The following is a 14,548-nucleotide window of genomic DNA, read 5'->3' on the forward strand; positions in this document are numbered from 1 at the left end:
CTCAGCCTCTTGAGTAGCTGGGATTACAGGTGTGCGCAACCAAGCCGGCTAATTTTTGTATTTTTGGTGGATGGGGTTTCACCATGTTAGCCAGGCTGGTCTTTTTTTTTTTTTTTTTGAGATGGAGTCTCACTCAGTCGCCCAGGCTGGAGTGCAGTGGCGCAATCTTGGCTCACTGCAAGCTCCGCCTCCCAGGTTCATGCCATTCTCCTGCCTCAGCCTCCTGAGTAGCTGGGATTGCAGGCGCCCGCCACCACGCCTGGCTAATTTTTTTGTATTTTTAGTAGAGACAGGGTTTCACCGTGTTAGCCAGGATGGTCTCGATCTCCTGACCTCGTGATCCGCCTGCCTCGGCCTCCCAAAGTGCTGGGATTGCAGGTGTGAGCCACCGCGCCCAGCCAACCAGGCTGGTCTTGAACTGAACTGGCCTCAAGCAATCTGCCCGCCTTGGCCTCCCGAAGTGCTGGGATTACGTGTGTGAGCCACTGTGCCTGGCCAACTGTACGTATTTCTTAAGAAGTAAAATGATGGGTCAGGTATGGTGGCTTACGCCTGTAACCCCAGCATTTTGGGAGGCTGAGGAAGGTGGATCACTTGACCCCAGGAGTTCAAGACCAGCCTGGGCAACATGATGAAACCCCATCTCTACAAAAAATACAAAAATACAAAAATTAGCCCAGCATGTTGGTGCAGGCCTGTAGTCCCAGATACTCAGGAGGCTAAGGCGGGAGGATAATTTGAGCCTGAGAGGTCGCGGCTGCAGTGAGCTGAGACTGCGCCACCGCATTCCAGCTTGGGCAATAGAGAGAGACCCTGTCTCAAAAAAAACAAAACAAGGCCGGGCGTGGTGGCTCATGCCTGTAATCCCAGCACTTTTGGGAGGCTGAGGCAGGTGAATCACCTGAGGTCGGGTGTTCGAGACCAGCCAGGCCAATGTGGTGAAACCCCATTTCTACTAAAAATACAAAAATTAGCCAGACGTGGTGGCACACACCTGTAATCCCAACTACTCAGGAGGCTGAGGCAGGAGAATTGCTTGAATCCGGGAGGCAGAGGTTGCAGCGAGCTGAGATTACACCATTGTACTCCAGCCTGGGCAACAAGAGTGAAACTCCGCCTCAAAAAAACAAAAACAAACAAAAACCAAAAAAGAATTAGTAAAACGATGAAAAAAAATCATACATACTGTTCGAAAATGGCTACTTAGATGGTCTAGCCTGCTGAATCTTTTCCCGCAAGCCTGACATGGATAGGGCCTTTCTCCTGTATGACAACGAAGGTGGCGCTTTAGGTCTGCCTTCCGCTTCACCACATGTGTGCAGTACGGGCACTTGAATCGCATCCGAGGCAGATCATCTGTCAAGAGACGCTTTGATTAAATCACTGGAAAGTTCATAATAACAATTCTAATAACAGAAAGAATCCAATCCAAGCCCACTGGAAACAAGGAAAGAAAAAAATAAACTTAAAAAAAAAATGAAATAAAAAGAATTCACAAGCAGTTGGTTGGCCCAAAAAATAAGAGATGAAAGAAGTTTTATTAAGACTAGATTGTCAATGTAATCCTAAGTATAGAAATTTAACTTCAGTATTTGATACATTTAGAAAGTTGGGTAAATTCAGACTGCTATGCTTTTGTTTTTTTTTGTTTTTTTTTTTGAGATGGAGTTTTGCTCTGTCGCCCAGGCTAGAGTGCAATGGCACGATCTCCACTCACTGCAACCTCTGCCTCCTGGGTTCAAGTGATTCTCCTGCCTCAGGCTCCTGAGTCGCTGGGATTATAGACACGCGCCAGCACTCCCAGCTAATTTTTGAATTTTTAGTAGAGACAGGGTTTCACCATGTTGGTCAGGTTGGTCTCAAACTCCTAACCTCGTGATCCGCCCGCCTTGGCCTCCCAAAGTGCTGGGATTACAGGTGTGAGCCACCGTGCCCGGCCTGCCATGTTTTTTTTTTAAATTTAATGCAGTAGGGTTATTAGATTTTAAATGTAAAATAGTACTATATTTTTTAACTGTACACAATTTCAAAGTAAAAGTATTTAATATTTAAGCTTTTTTCTTGGAGGAAAATCACTTGAGGTAAGGAGCTTGAGACCAGCTTGGCCAACATGGTAAAACCCTATCTCTACCAAGAATTAAAAAATTAGCCAGGTGTGGTGGTGCAGGCCTGTAGTCCCAGCTATTTGAGAGGCTAAAGTGGGAGAATGGCTTGAACCTGGGAGGTGAAAGTTGCAGTGAGCCAAGATTGTGCCACTGCATTGCAGTCTGGGCAACAGTGTGAGACTCTGTCTCAAAAAAAAAAAAAAAATTGTTCAATTTAGGTATGATAATAGTATTGTATTTTTTTCTACAATATTTTAAGGACACATTCCAAACTATTTACAGGGGAAAACATATGATGTCTAAGATTGGTTTAAAAACAATAAAGGGAGGCCAGGCGCGGTGGCTCACACTTGTAATCCCAGCACTTTGGGAGGCCGAGGTGGGTGGATCACGAGGTCAGGAGATCGACACCACGGTGAAACCCCGTTTCTACTAAAAAAAAAAAAATACAAAAAATTAGCCGGGCGTGGTGGCGGGCGCCTGTAGTCCCAGCTACTCGGAGAGGCTGAGGCAGGAGAATGGCGTGAACCCGGGAGGCGGAGCTTGCAGTGAGCCGAGATTGCGCCACCGCACTCCAGCCTGGGCGACAGAGCGAGACTCCGTCTCAAAAAAAAAAAAAAAAAATAATAATAATAAAGGGAATGGGTTAGGGATAAGGATACAGACATGAGACAGGCCATGAGTTGGAGGTTGTGGGACTAGGTCATGGATGCATGGAGGTTAATTATACCATTGTCTTTACTTTTGTGTATGTTTGAAATTTTTCTAAAATAAAAATCAGGCTGGACATGGTGGCTCATTCCTGTAATGCCAGCACTTTGGGAGGCTGAGGTGGGAGGATCATTTCAGGCTAGGAGTTCAAGACCAGCCTGGGAAACATAGTGAGAACTCCATCTCTACAAAATAGCAAAATAAAATAAAATAAATATATAATCTATATCTTACAACCTTCAGGAGTCTCATTTTAACATAATTTTCATTTAAATTTACATGGAAACTATTAAGCAAATTTGCTAACTGATTAATTGGGGGGAAAATTGTGATATGCATTTCTTATCCCTATTCTCTACTTCCAAAGTGAGGGAAGATTATTCTGAAACTGTCAACTTACATGGTCTTTCTGCATTTTACCGTTATCATGAAAATGAGATGTCTCATGTTGCATATTGGTCCACGGTAGATTTACAGTATCAGTGTTATGGGTTGTATGTGAGGTGTTTGTTCTTTTTTGGGTGGGAGATGGGGTCTCACTATGTTGCCTATGCTGGTCTTTTAACTCCTGGGCTCAAGTGATGCTCTGCCTTAGCCTCCCCAGTAGCTAGGACTACAGGCAATCCTTAAAAAAAAAATTATGTGCCGAGAGTGGTGGCTCACACCTGTAATCCCAGTACTTTGAGAGGCCAAGGAGGCTGGATCACCTGAGGTCAGGTGTTGAAGACCAGCCTGGGAAACATGGAAAAACCCCGTCTCTACTAAAAATACAAAAAATTAGCTGGGCATGGTGGCGGATGCCTGTAATCCCAGCTACTCGGGAGGCTGAGGCAGGAGAATTGCTTGAACCCGGGAGGCGGAGGTTGCAGTGAGCCAAGATTGCACATTGCACTCCAGTCTGGGCAACAAGAGCAAAACTCTGTCTCAAAAAAAAAAAAAAAAAAAAGTATTTGTATCTTTTTTTTTTTTTGAGACAGAATCTCCCTCTATCACCCAGGCTGGAGTGCAGTGGCGTGATCTCGGCTCACCACGCCCTCCGCCTCCCGGGTTCAAGCAATTTTCCTGCCTCAGCCTCCCGAGTAGCTGGGATTACAGGTGTGTGCCACCATGCCCAACTAATTTATTTTGTATTGTTAGTAGAGACGAGGGTTCACCATATTGGCCAGGCTGGTCTCGAACTCCTGACCTTGTGATCCACCTGCCTCAGCCTCCCAAAGTGCTGGGATAATAGGCGTGAGCCACTGCGCCCGGCCTGTATTTTTATCTTAACAAGCTAAATACTCCTCTGAGTAAATACGCAGGAAGAAAAAAAACTATTTAAAGTGAAAATATGTGTCTTAGGGATTGAACTATTTAGAAAAGAGCTTTCAACATTTAAGAGTAATCTAACCACGCACAGATACAGGCTTGGAAAATCATGGGTTTTGACCCTTAGTATTCTTATTATTTTGATTGTCGTTATATTTATTCAATATTATTTTGAATTAAAAAATTTAAATCCACGTTTTATGAAACGAATTTCTTTTTTTTTTTTTGAGACAGAGTCTCACTCTATCGCCCAGGATGGAGTGCAGTGGTGTAATCTCAGCTCCCTGCAACCTCCGCCTCCCGGGTTCAAGTGATTCTCCTGCCTCAGCCTCCTGAATAGCTAGGATTACAGGCACACATCACCATGCTCGGCTAATTTTTTTGTCCTTTTAGTAGAGACGGGGTTTTGCCATGTTGGCCAGGCTGGTCTCGAACTCCTGACCTCAGGTGATCTGCCCGCCTCAGCCTCCCAAACTGCTGGAATCACAGGCGTGAGCCACCACGCCTGTCCTTACTAAATAAATTTCATTACAAAAATAGAACTTTTGAAAAAAATCACTTGCTTCAACTGCTTAGAGCACCTGAAACTAAGGGTGTTTTGACAGAAGACTGATTAATATAGCAGTTTGGAACCTAGATGAGGGGACTTATGCTCTTTTTGGGTACCTGGAAAACTTTTGGATGTGACATCAGATCCTTGACCGTACTGATAACCAACAGGAGTAGAGTCCATTTCGGCATCAATCTGTGCTTGTTCTTCAGACTGGGAAACATGGCTGGAAGAATCAGATGTTCGTACTTCTCGTTTGCTTGACTTATAATGAGTAACTTCAGAAGGCTGTGACAATCTCAAATGTTTGGTCTTTTTAATGGACTCTTTCCTTGGTTCATGCTTGGCCAAGGGTTGTTGAGTATTCTTCTGGGAGGCTGGATGATAATTATACTTATTCCAAGATTTTCCACTTATTATACCTGTTCCTTGCTCTGGGCTTAGGTGAGAATGTGGAGAACTGCTTCCTTCTTGCCAGCCACCACTATAAAAAGAGGAACGTTCTACACCATTAGAATTGGCATCTTTATCTGAGAGACTGAAATAGCGATCTTTTTCTTTCTCACTAATGTCTAAGGAAGATTTAATAAAAGTCTTACATACACTTATGACGTCAGTCATCTGAAGGAAGCTAGCAGCCGACATCACTTCTATGACATTCTGACCAGTAAGAGACAGTTTGCCAGAATATACGAAGTCCAAGATAACTGTAAAAGTGTCAGGGGAGAAAGCCTGAAATGTAGCTGTGGTTGGCTGACTTGTCTCCTTTGAATTCTGAGAAAGAAGCATTTTAAAGTAGCCGCTACTAGCGAATAATACATTTCGATGTGCTTTGAAGACCTTCCCTTCAACTAGAATACTGCAGTCACAAAATACATCTTGCCTGCGCTGCTCGTTCAGTTGCTGCAGGAGGTGAGACTGATGAGAGGAGATCTCCATTCTGAAGAGGAAAAGGCACATGTGGTTACCAAAACCTACATTACAATTATTTTATTTTGTTTTGAGACAGGATCTTGCTCTGTGGCCCAGGCTGCAGTGCAGTGGTGTAATCAAAGCTCGCTGTGGCTGGGCGCAGTGACTCACTCCTGTAATCCCAGCACTTCGGGAGGCCAAGGCAGGGAGATCACCTGAGGTCAGGAGTTCGAGGCCAGCCTGGACAACATGGCAAAACCCTGTCTCTACCAAAAATACAAAAATCAGCTGGGCGTGGTGGCGGGTGCCTATAATCCCAGCTACTCAGGAGGCTGAGGCAGACGAATCGCTTGAACCTGGGAGGTGGAGGTTGCAGTGAGCCAAGATCACACCACTGCACTCCAGCCTGGGCCACAGAGCAAGACTCCATCTCAAAAAACAAACAAACACCCAAAAAACAAACAAACATAAGAAGCTCACTGCAACCTTGAACTCCTGGTTTCAAGTGATCCTCCTACCTCAGCCTCCCAAGTAGCTGGGACTACAGGTGTGCACCACCATGCCTGTTTTTTGTTTTTTTTTTTTAATAGAGATAAGGTCTCTCCACGTACCACAGCTGGTCTCCAACTCCTGGGCTCAAGCAATCCTCCTGCCTCAGCCTCCCAAAATGAACAATCCTTTTCTAAGGTGAATTAACTAAAATAATAATCAGAAGCCTCTTTTATTCCATTAAGAACACTTTCTTGTTGGAGAACATAATCGCCAAGACACAGAAGATAATAGGTTTCAACATATCACTTAATACTAGACTGTTACTGGCCAGGCGTGGTGGCTCACGCCTATAATCCCAGCACTTTGGGAGGCCAAGGCGGGCAGATCACAAGGTCAAGAGATCGAGACCATCCTGGCTAACACAGTGAAACCCTGTCTCTACTAAAAATACAAAAAATTAGCCGGGCGTGTTGGCGGGCGCCTGTAGTCCCAGCTACTCGGAGAGGCTGAGGCAGGAGAATGGCATGAATCCAGGAGGTGGAGGTTGCGGTGAGCCGAGATCGCGCCACTGCACTCCAGCCTGGGGTACAGAGAAAGACTCTGTCTCAAAAAAAAAAAATCAAATCAAATCAAATCAAATTGATTTATAATTATCCTTTTATCTATCCTACATACTAATCCTTTATCAGTGCTATGCCTTGCAAATATCTTCTTCCAGTTTGTGTGGTTTCTCTTTTTAATATCCTTTAAGGTTTTTTTCATTAAAAAATAACCTTTTAGGGCTGGGCACAGTGGCTCACGCCTGTAATTCCAGCAGTTTGGGAGGCTGAGGTGGGCGGATCACCTAAGGTCAGGAGTTGGAGACCAGCCTGGCCAACATGGCGAAAACTGTCTCTACTAAAAATACCAAAATTAGCCGGGTGTGGTGGCACACATCTGTAATCCCAGCTACTTGGGAGGCTGAGGCAGAAGAATGGCTTGAACCTGGAGGTGGAGACTGCAGTGAGCCGAGATCATGCCACTGCATTCCAGCCTGGGTGACAGAGAGAGGCCTTGACTCAAAAAAAATAAAAATAAAAATAAAAGAAAAAAAAGAAACTTTTAATTTGGTTAGTATTTTTTGTTTTTGTTTTTGAGTCACGGTCTCACTTTGTTGCCCAGGCTGAAGTACATGACGCGATCATGGCTCACTGCAGCATCCGGGCTCAAGTGATCCTCCCACCTCAGCCCCCACCTGAGTAGCTGGAACTACAAGTGCACATCACCACACCCGGCTAATATTTTAATTTTCTTTGTAGAGATGGGGGTCTCATTATGTTGCCTAGGCTGGTCTCAAATTCTTGGGCTCAAGCGATCCACCCTCCTCACCTGCCCAAGCGCTGGGATTACAGGGGTAAACCACTCTGCATCCGGCTGCTTTTAGTTTTAGGTTTTGTTTTTTTTTTTTTTTTTTTTTTTTGAGACAGAGCTTCGCTCTTGTTGCCCAGGCTGGAGTGCAATGGCACAATCTCAGCCCACTACAACCTCTACCTCTGGAGTTCAAGCGATTCTCCTGCTTCAGCCTCCCCAGTAGCTGGGATTACAGGCATGCGCCACCATGCCTGGCTAATTTTTGTATTTTTATTATTTATTTATTTATTTATTTTTTTTTTTGAGACAGAGTCTCGCTCTGTCTCCCAGGCTGGAGTGCAGTGGCACGATGCCGGCTCACGGCAACCTTGGCCTCCTGGGTTCACGCAATTCTCCTACCTCAGCCTCCCAAGTAGCTGGGATTACAGGTGCCTGGCTAATTTTTATATTTTTAGTAGAGACGAGGTTTCACCATGTTGGCCAGGCTGGTCTCAAACTCCTGACCTCAGGTGATCCACCCACCTTGGCTTCTCAAAGTGCTGGGATTACAGGCGTGAGCCACTGCACCCAGCGCCAATTTTAGTTTTAATACAGTCAAATTTATCAATCAGTAATGGTATGTTTCTTCTGTATTTTAAGAAATCCTTCCCTATCTCAAGGACATAAAGACATTTTTTAAAGTTCTGTTTTTCACTTTTAGGGCTTTTAATCTACTTCAATTTATTTTGTACATAGTATTCTGATTTTTTTCCATATAAACAACTTTTCTGGCACCATTTATTGAACAGTTTATCCTTTCCCCACTAATTTGTTGTTGTTGTTTGAAATAGAGACAGGGTCTCACCATGTTGCCCAGGCTGGTCTCAAACTCCTGAGCCCAAGTGATCCACCCACCTTGGCCTCCCAAAGTGCTGGGATTACAGGCGTTGAGCCACCAGGCCCGGCCTCAAGTAACATTTTTTTCAAAAATGCTGTCAACGCTTCTACCTCATAAACAATAGCATCAGTTTGACAAGCTTCATTATTGTATTGAACTTATAGATTAATTTAGGGGAGAATTCACATCTTTATAATGTTGAGTCTCACCATCCGTGAACATGGTCTAATTCATTTATTCAGGTCTTTCATACTCTTCCATGTTATTTTCCCTGTTAAGATCTTACATATTTTTGTTAGATTTATTCCTACTGCTCATAGATTTTATTGCTATAGTGAATGGGCACTTTTTTTCCTACTGCATTATTATTGGCTTATAGGCATACTATTCATATTTGTATATTAATCTGGTATGTAGCAATCTCTCTTATTAGCTAAAGTCTCTTATTCTAATGGCTTATCCAAAGATTTTCTGAGTCCAGGTGCTATATAGCTCACACCTATAATCCCAGCACTTTGGGAGGCCAAGTTGGGAGAATCACTTGAGCCCAGGAGTTCAAGAGCAGCCTGGGCAACATAGGGAGACTGTCTCTACAAAAATAAGAAGATAGCACATATCTGTGGTCTTGGCTACTTGGGAGGCTGAGGTAGTAGGACTGCTTGAGCCCAGGAGGTTGAGGCTGCAGTAAGCCACGATGGTGCTACTGTACTCCAGCCTGAACCTCAGAGCAAGACCCTTCTCAAAAAAAAAAAAAAAAAAATCAGAAACACTCTTCGTAGGCCGGGCGCGCTGGCTCACGCTTTTAATCCCAGCACTTTGGGAGGCCGAGGCGGGCGGATCACGAGGTCAGGAGCTCGAGACCACGGTGAAACCCTGTCTCTACTAAAAATACAAAAAATTAGCCGGGCGTGGTGGCGGGCGCCTGTAGTCCCAGCTACTCGGAGAGGCTGAGGCAGGAGAATGGCGTGAACCCGGGAGCCGGAGCTTGCAGTGAGCCGAGATTGCGCCACTGCACTCCAGCCTGGGTGACAGAGCGAGACTCCGTCTCAAAAAAAAAAAAAAAACAAAAAACAACAAAAAAAAGAAACACTCTTCGTAGATAATTATATGTCTGCAAATAAGGAGTTTTATTTCATGTAGTTCCATTTTTCTGTCTCATTTCTTATGTTTGTCCTATTGCATGGGCTAGGATCTCCCATAAAGTGTGGAGCAGAGGCCATGACAGCAGGCGTCATTTGCAGAATGGAAACACTGCTAAAATTTAACTATTAATAATGATGTTTAGGCTGGGCGTGGTGGCTTACACCTCTAATGCTGGCACTTTGGGAGGCCACGGCGGGAGGATCACTTGAGCCCAGGAGTTTGAGACCAGCCTAGGCAACAAAAGTGAGATACTGTCTCTACAAACAAAACAAAACAAAAACAATTAGCTGGGCATGGCGGCATGCACCTGTGGTCCCAGCTACATGGGATGCTGGTGGCAGGATCCCTTGAGCCCAAGAGCTCAAGGCTGCAGTGATCCTTTTTTGCACCACTGCACTCCAGCCTGAGCAACAGCGACAGACTCTATCTCAAAAAAAAAAAAAAAAAAAAAAGATGACGTTTAGTATAGGAGTTTGATTGGTACCCTTTTGTTTTCAATTTGCTAAAACTTAAAAAATCGTAAATTAGTGCTAAATTGTATTGTGTTTATTCTGCATTTATATGTTTTCGCATCTTTGTATATTAGTTTCCTAGGGCTGCCATAACAAAGTACCACAAACCAGGTAACTTAAAAAAATATAATTTTATTGTCTTGCAATCTGGAGGCTAGAAATCCAAAACTAAATTGTAAACAGGACCACGGTTTTTCTGAAACCTGTAAGGGAGGAATCCTTCTTTATTTCATTCTATCTTCTGGTGGCCCTAGGTGTTCCTTGGTTTGAAGCAGCTTATCCCCAATCTCTGCCTCTGTCTTCATATGGCCATCTTCTCCCTGCGTGTGTGTCTCTGTATCTTTACAAAGTATTCTCTCCTCGTTGGTCAGGTGTGGTGGCTCACACCTGTAATCCCAGCACTTTGGGAGGCCGCAGCAGGTGGATCACTTAAGGTCAAGAGTTCAAGACCAACATGGTCACCATGCTAAGATCAACACGGTAAAACCCTGTCTTTACTAAAAATACAAAAATTAGCCAGGCATGGTGGTGGGCGCCTGTAATTCCAGCTACTCGGGAGGTTGAGGGAGGAGAATCGCTTGAACCTGGGTGGCGGAGGTTGCAGTGAGCCGAGATCCCGCCACTGCACTCTAGCCTGGGTGACAGAGTGAGATTCCATTTCAAAAACAAAACAAAACCCAAAGTATTCTCTCCTCATATCTTCACACTGGCTTCTCGTAAGGACACCAGTGATACTGGATTAAGGGCCCACCCCACCCTAGTGACCATATCTTAATTTAATTACATCTTTAATGGCCTTATTTCCAAATAAAAGACTGCAGATTAGGGCTTAATCATATCATTTTGGGGGAACAAATTTAACCCATAACAATCTATTAAAATGGTATATTACATTAATGGATTTCTTGGATGTTGAATGACCTTTGTATTACTGGAATAATCTAATCCAGTCTTTACCTATGAGTGAGACTATATTAATGCCTCACCATCTGAACTCCCACCCCAGATTCAGTCACTTAACCTGATTTTTTTTTTTTTGAGACAGGGTCTCACTCTGTCACCCAGGCTGGAGTGCCAGTGGCACAATCTTGGCTCACTATAACCTCTGCTTCCCAGGTTCAAGCAATCCTCCTACCTCAGCCTCTAGAGTAGCTAGGACTAAAGGCGTGCACCACCATGCCTGGCTAATTTTCTGTATTTTTAGTAGAGATGGCGTTTCACTATGTTTCCCAGGCTGGTCCCAAACTCCTGGGCTCAAGCAATCCACCTGGCTCGGTCTCCCAAAGTGTTGGGATTACAGGTATGAGCCACTGCACCTGGCCTAAGCAGTTATTTTAAAAATACATTAACTTCTACTCAGTACTCTATGAAAGTTATAAATATGAACATATATAGAGATGAAGACCCTATAATGAATTAGTTCTCAAGGAGTTCTGTCTAGAATGAAGTTTCTTCCATGTTTAATATAGGCCAGGTTCTACTAGTAATGGGCTTCAAAATCCCAAATCTCCCAGAAATTATTAAATAAAAAAGACTGAGTCACTTAGCTAGGGATTGGACATGCTCAGTGCCCAAAGACCCAGCTTTTGCTGAGTCCTTATATGACCTTGTTTCTGGAGTACAGACAAACCCGGGATACTGTGCTCACAGAGACATAATATATGCATGGTTATGTCACACAAGTGCAAAACAAGACATCTGGGAATATTGCTACAGAAGCATTAAATCGATGCCTAATCTTTTACAGGCTGAGTATCCTTTTTTTTTTTTTTTTGAGACAGAGTTTCACTCTTGTTGCCCAGGCTGGAGTGCAATGGCACGATCTCACTGCAACCTCCGCCTCCCAGGTTCAAGTGATTCTCCTGTCTCAGCCTCCCGAGTAGCTGGGATTACAGGTATGTGCCACCACGCCCAGCTAATTTTTGTATTTTCAGTAGAGACAGGGTTTCTTCATGTTGGTCAGGCTGGTCTCGATCTCCTGAGCTCAGGCGACCCTCCCGCCTCGGCCTCCCAAAGTGCTGGGATTACATGTGTGAGCCACCGCGCCCGGCCAGGTTGAGTATCCTTTATCCAAAATGCTTGGGACCAGAAGCACTTTGAATTTCATATTTTTTTGGATTTTGGAATATGTTCATTATACTTAGGTTCAGCATCCCTAACTGGAAAATCCAAAATCCAAAATGCTCCAATGAGCATTTCCTTTGAGCATCAGGTTAGTACTCAAAAAGTTTTAGATTTTGGAGCATTTCAGATTTTGAATTTTCGGGTTAGGGATACTCAACCTGTACTAGTATATCCTCTCAGTTAAAATATAATAATTCCTCTGTTCTCTTTGAAACAAGGTAGTTGGGTCATGACATGTTTTTGATATGATAAATAATGCTTAATATGGTTTGGCTGTGTCCCCACCCAAAATCTCACCTTGAATTGTAATCCTCATGGGTGGGACCAGGTGGAGGTAACTGAATCATAGGTGCAGTTCCCCCCATGCTGTTCTCATTACAGTGAATGAGTCTCACGAGATTTGATGGTATTATAAACATCTGGCATTTCCTCTGCTGGCACTCACTCCATCCTGCTGCCCTGTAAAGATGCCTGCTTCTCCTTCACCTTCTGCCATGATTGTAAGCTTCCTGAGGCCTCCCCAGCAATGCAGAACTGAGTCAATTGAACCTCTTTCTTTTATGAGTTACCCAGTCTCGGGTATTTCTTCATAAGCAGTGTGAGAACAGACTAATACAATGCTGCAACAAATACTTTTGCAGGCCGGGCACGGTGGCTCACACCTGTAATCCTAGCACTTTGGGAGGCCGAGGTGGGTAGATCACCTGAGATCAGGAGCTTGAGACCAGCCTAGCCAATGTGGCGAAACCCCGTCTCTACTAAAACTACAAAAATTAGCCAGACATGTTGATGTGCACCTGTAATCCCAGCTACTCAGGAGGCTGAGGCAGAAGAATCGCTTGAACCTGGGGGATGGAGGTTGCAGTGAGCCGAGGTCTTGCCATTGCACTCCAGCCTGGGCAACAAGAGGGAAACTCTATCTCAAAAAATAAATAAATAAAATAAATATATATATATATATATGTTTGCACATACATCCTTGAGCATTGCTGTGGTTTTAATGTCCCTACAAACTCATGTAACAGTATTAAGAGGTAGATTAAAGAAGTTATTAAGTCGTGTGGGCACCTCATTCATGCATGGGTTAATGCCGTTATCTTGGGAGTGGGTTCGTTAGCATGGGAGTGGGCTCCTGCTAAGAGTTTGCCCCCTTGTTGTCTCTCTGTGTTGCTCCTGTGCTTCCTTGCTTTGGGATGCCTTCCGCCATCCGATGATCCTTGCCAGATGCTGGCATCAGATTTGTGAGCCAAATAAACTTTTTTTTTTTTTTTTTTTTTTTTTTTTTGAGACGGAGTCTTGCTCTGTGCCCCAGGCTGGAGTGCAGTGGCGCGATCTCGGCTCACTGCAAGCTCCGCCTCCCGGGTTCATGCCATTCTCCTGCCTCAGCCTCCTGAGTAGCTGGGACTACAGGTGCCCGCCAACACACCCGGCTAATTTTTTGTATTTTTAGTAGAGACGGGGTTTCACTGTGTTAGCCAGGATGGTCTCGATCTCCTGACCTCGTGATCCGCCCGCCTCGGCCTCCCAAAGTGCTGGGATTACAGGCTTGAGCCACCGCGCCCGGCCAACTTCTGTTCTTTATAAATTACCCAGTCTGTGGTATTCTGTTATAGCAACAGAAACGGACTAAGACAAGCATTTAGGACATAATTTGATTCCTAGAAGTCCAGTTGTTAAGTGGGTACTGACAAACGTCCTTCCGAAAACACTGTATCAATTTGTATCTCCATCAACACCATAGGACAGTGCCCTTTTCCCCAGTATTTTCATTAACCCTGAAAATTCTCTCTCTCTCTCCTTTTTTTTTTTCAGACAGAATCTTACTTTGTTGCCCAGGCTGCAGTACAGTGGTGCGATCTTGGTTCACTGCAACCTCTGCCTCCCAGGTTCAAGTGATTCTCGTGCCTCAAGCTTCCCTAGTAGCTGGGACTACAGGCATGTGCCACCATGCCCAGCTAATTTTTTTTTTTTTTTTTTGAGACGGAGTCTCGCTCTGTCGCCCAGGCTGGAGTGCAGTGGTGCAATCTCGGCTCACTGCAAGCTCCGCCTCCCGGGTTCACGCCATTCTCCTGCCTCAGCCTCTCCGAGTAGCTGGGACTACAGGCGCCCGCCACCACGCCCGGCTAATTTTTTGTATTTTTAGTAGGGACGGGGTTTCACTGTGGTCTCGATCTCCTGACCTCGTGATCCGCCTGCCTCGGCCTCCCAAAGTGCTGGGATTACAAGCGTGAGCCACCGCGCCCGGCCAGCTAATTTTTTTGTATTTTTAGTAGAGATGGAGTTTCACCATATTGGCCAGGCTTGTCTCGAACTCCTGGACTCAAGTGATCCGCCTGCCTCAGCCTCCCAAAGTGCTGGGATTATATATATGCATGAGCCACTGTGCCCAATCAACGCTCTCTTTAAAAATTTTTTTTTTTTTTTTTTGTTTTTTTCAGACAGAGTCTCACTCTGTAGCCCAAGC

General features: G+C 44.6%; 1 protein-coding gene across 4 annotated transcripts in view; it reads right to left on the bottom strand.

The window, feature by feature from the left end:
• The window catches only part of LOC100594770 (zinc finger and BTB domain-containing protein 8A), a 41,995-nt gene that overhangs the window by 4,830 nt on the left and 22,617 nt on the right, over nucleotides 1–14,548 (bottom strand). For all 4 annotated transcript variants that reach the window (XM_003276374.4, XM_030809144.1, XM_030809141.1 and 1 more), the window contains exons 2-3: nucleotides 4,791–5,614; nucleotides 1,187–1,356 (exon numbers count right to left, since the gene is read on the bottom strand). In XM_003276374.4, coding sequence (XP_003276422.1) covers nucleotides 1,187–1,356; nucleotides 4,791–5,613 — 993 coding nt within the window. In that variant the 5' untranslated portion in view covers nucleotide 5,614. The remainder of the gene's footprint in view (nucleotides 1–1,186; nucleotides 1,357–4,790; nucleotides 5,615–14,548) is intronic.

The sequence above is a fragment of the Nomascus leucogenys genome, unplaced genomic scaffold, assembly GCF_006542625.1.
Source record: "Nomascus leucogenys isolate Asia unplaced genomic scaffold, Asia_NLE_v1 000791F_90619_qpd_obj, whole genome shotgun sequence".
Classification (NCBI taxonomy): Eukaryota; Metazoa; Chordata; class Mammalia; order Primates; family Hylobatidae; genus Nomascus; species Nomascus leucogenys.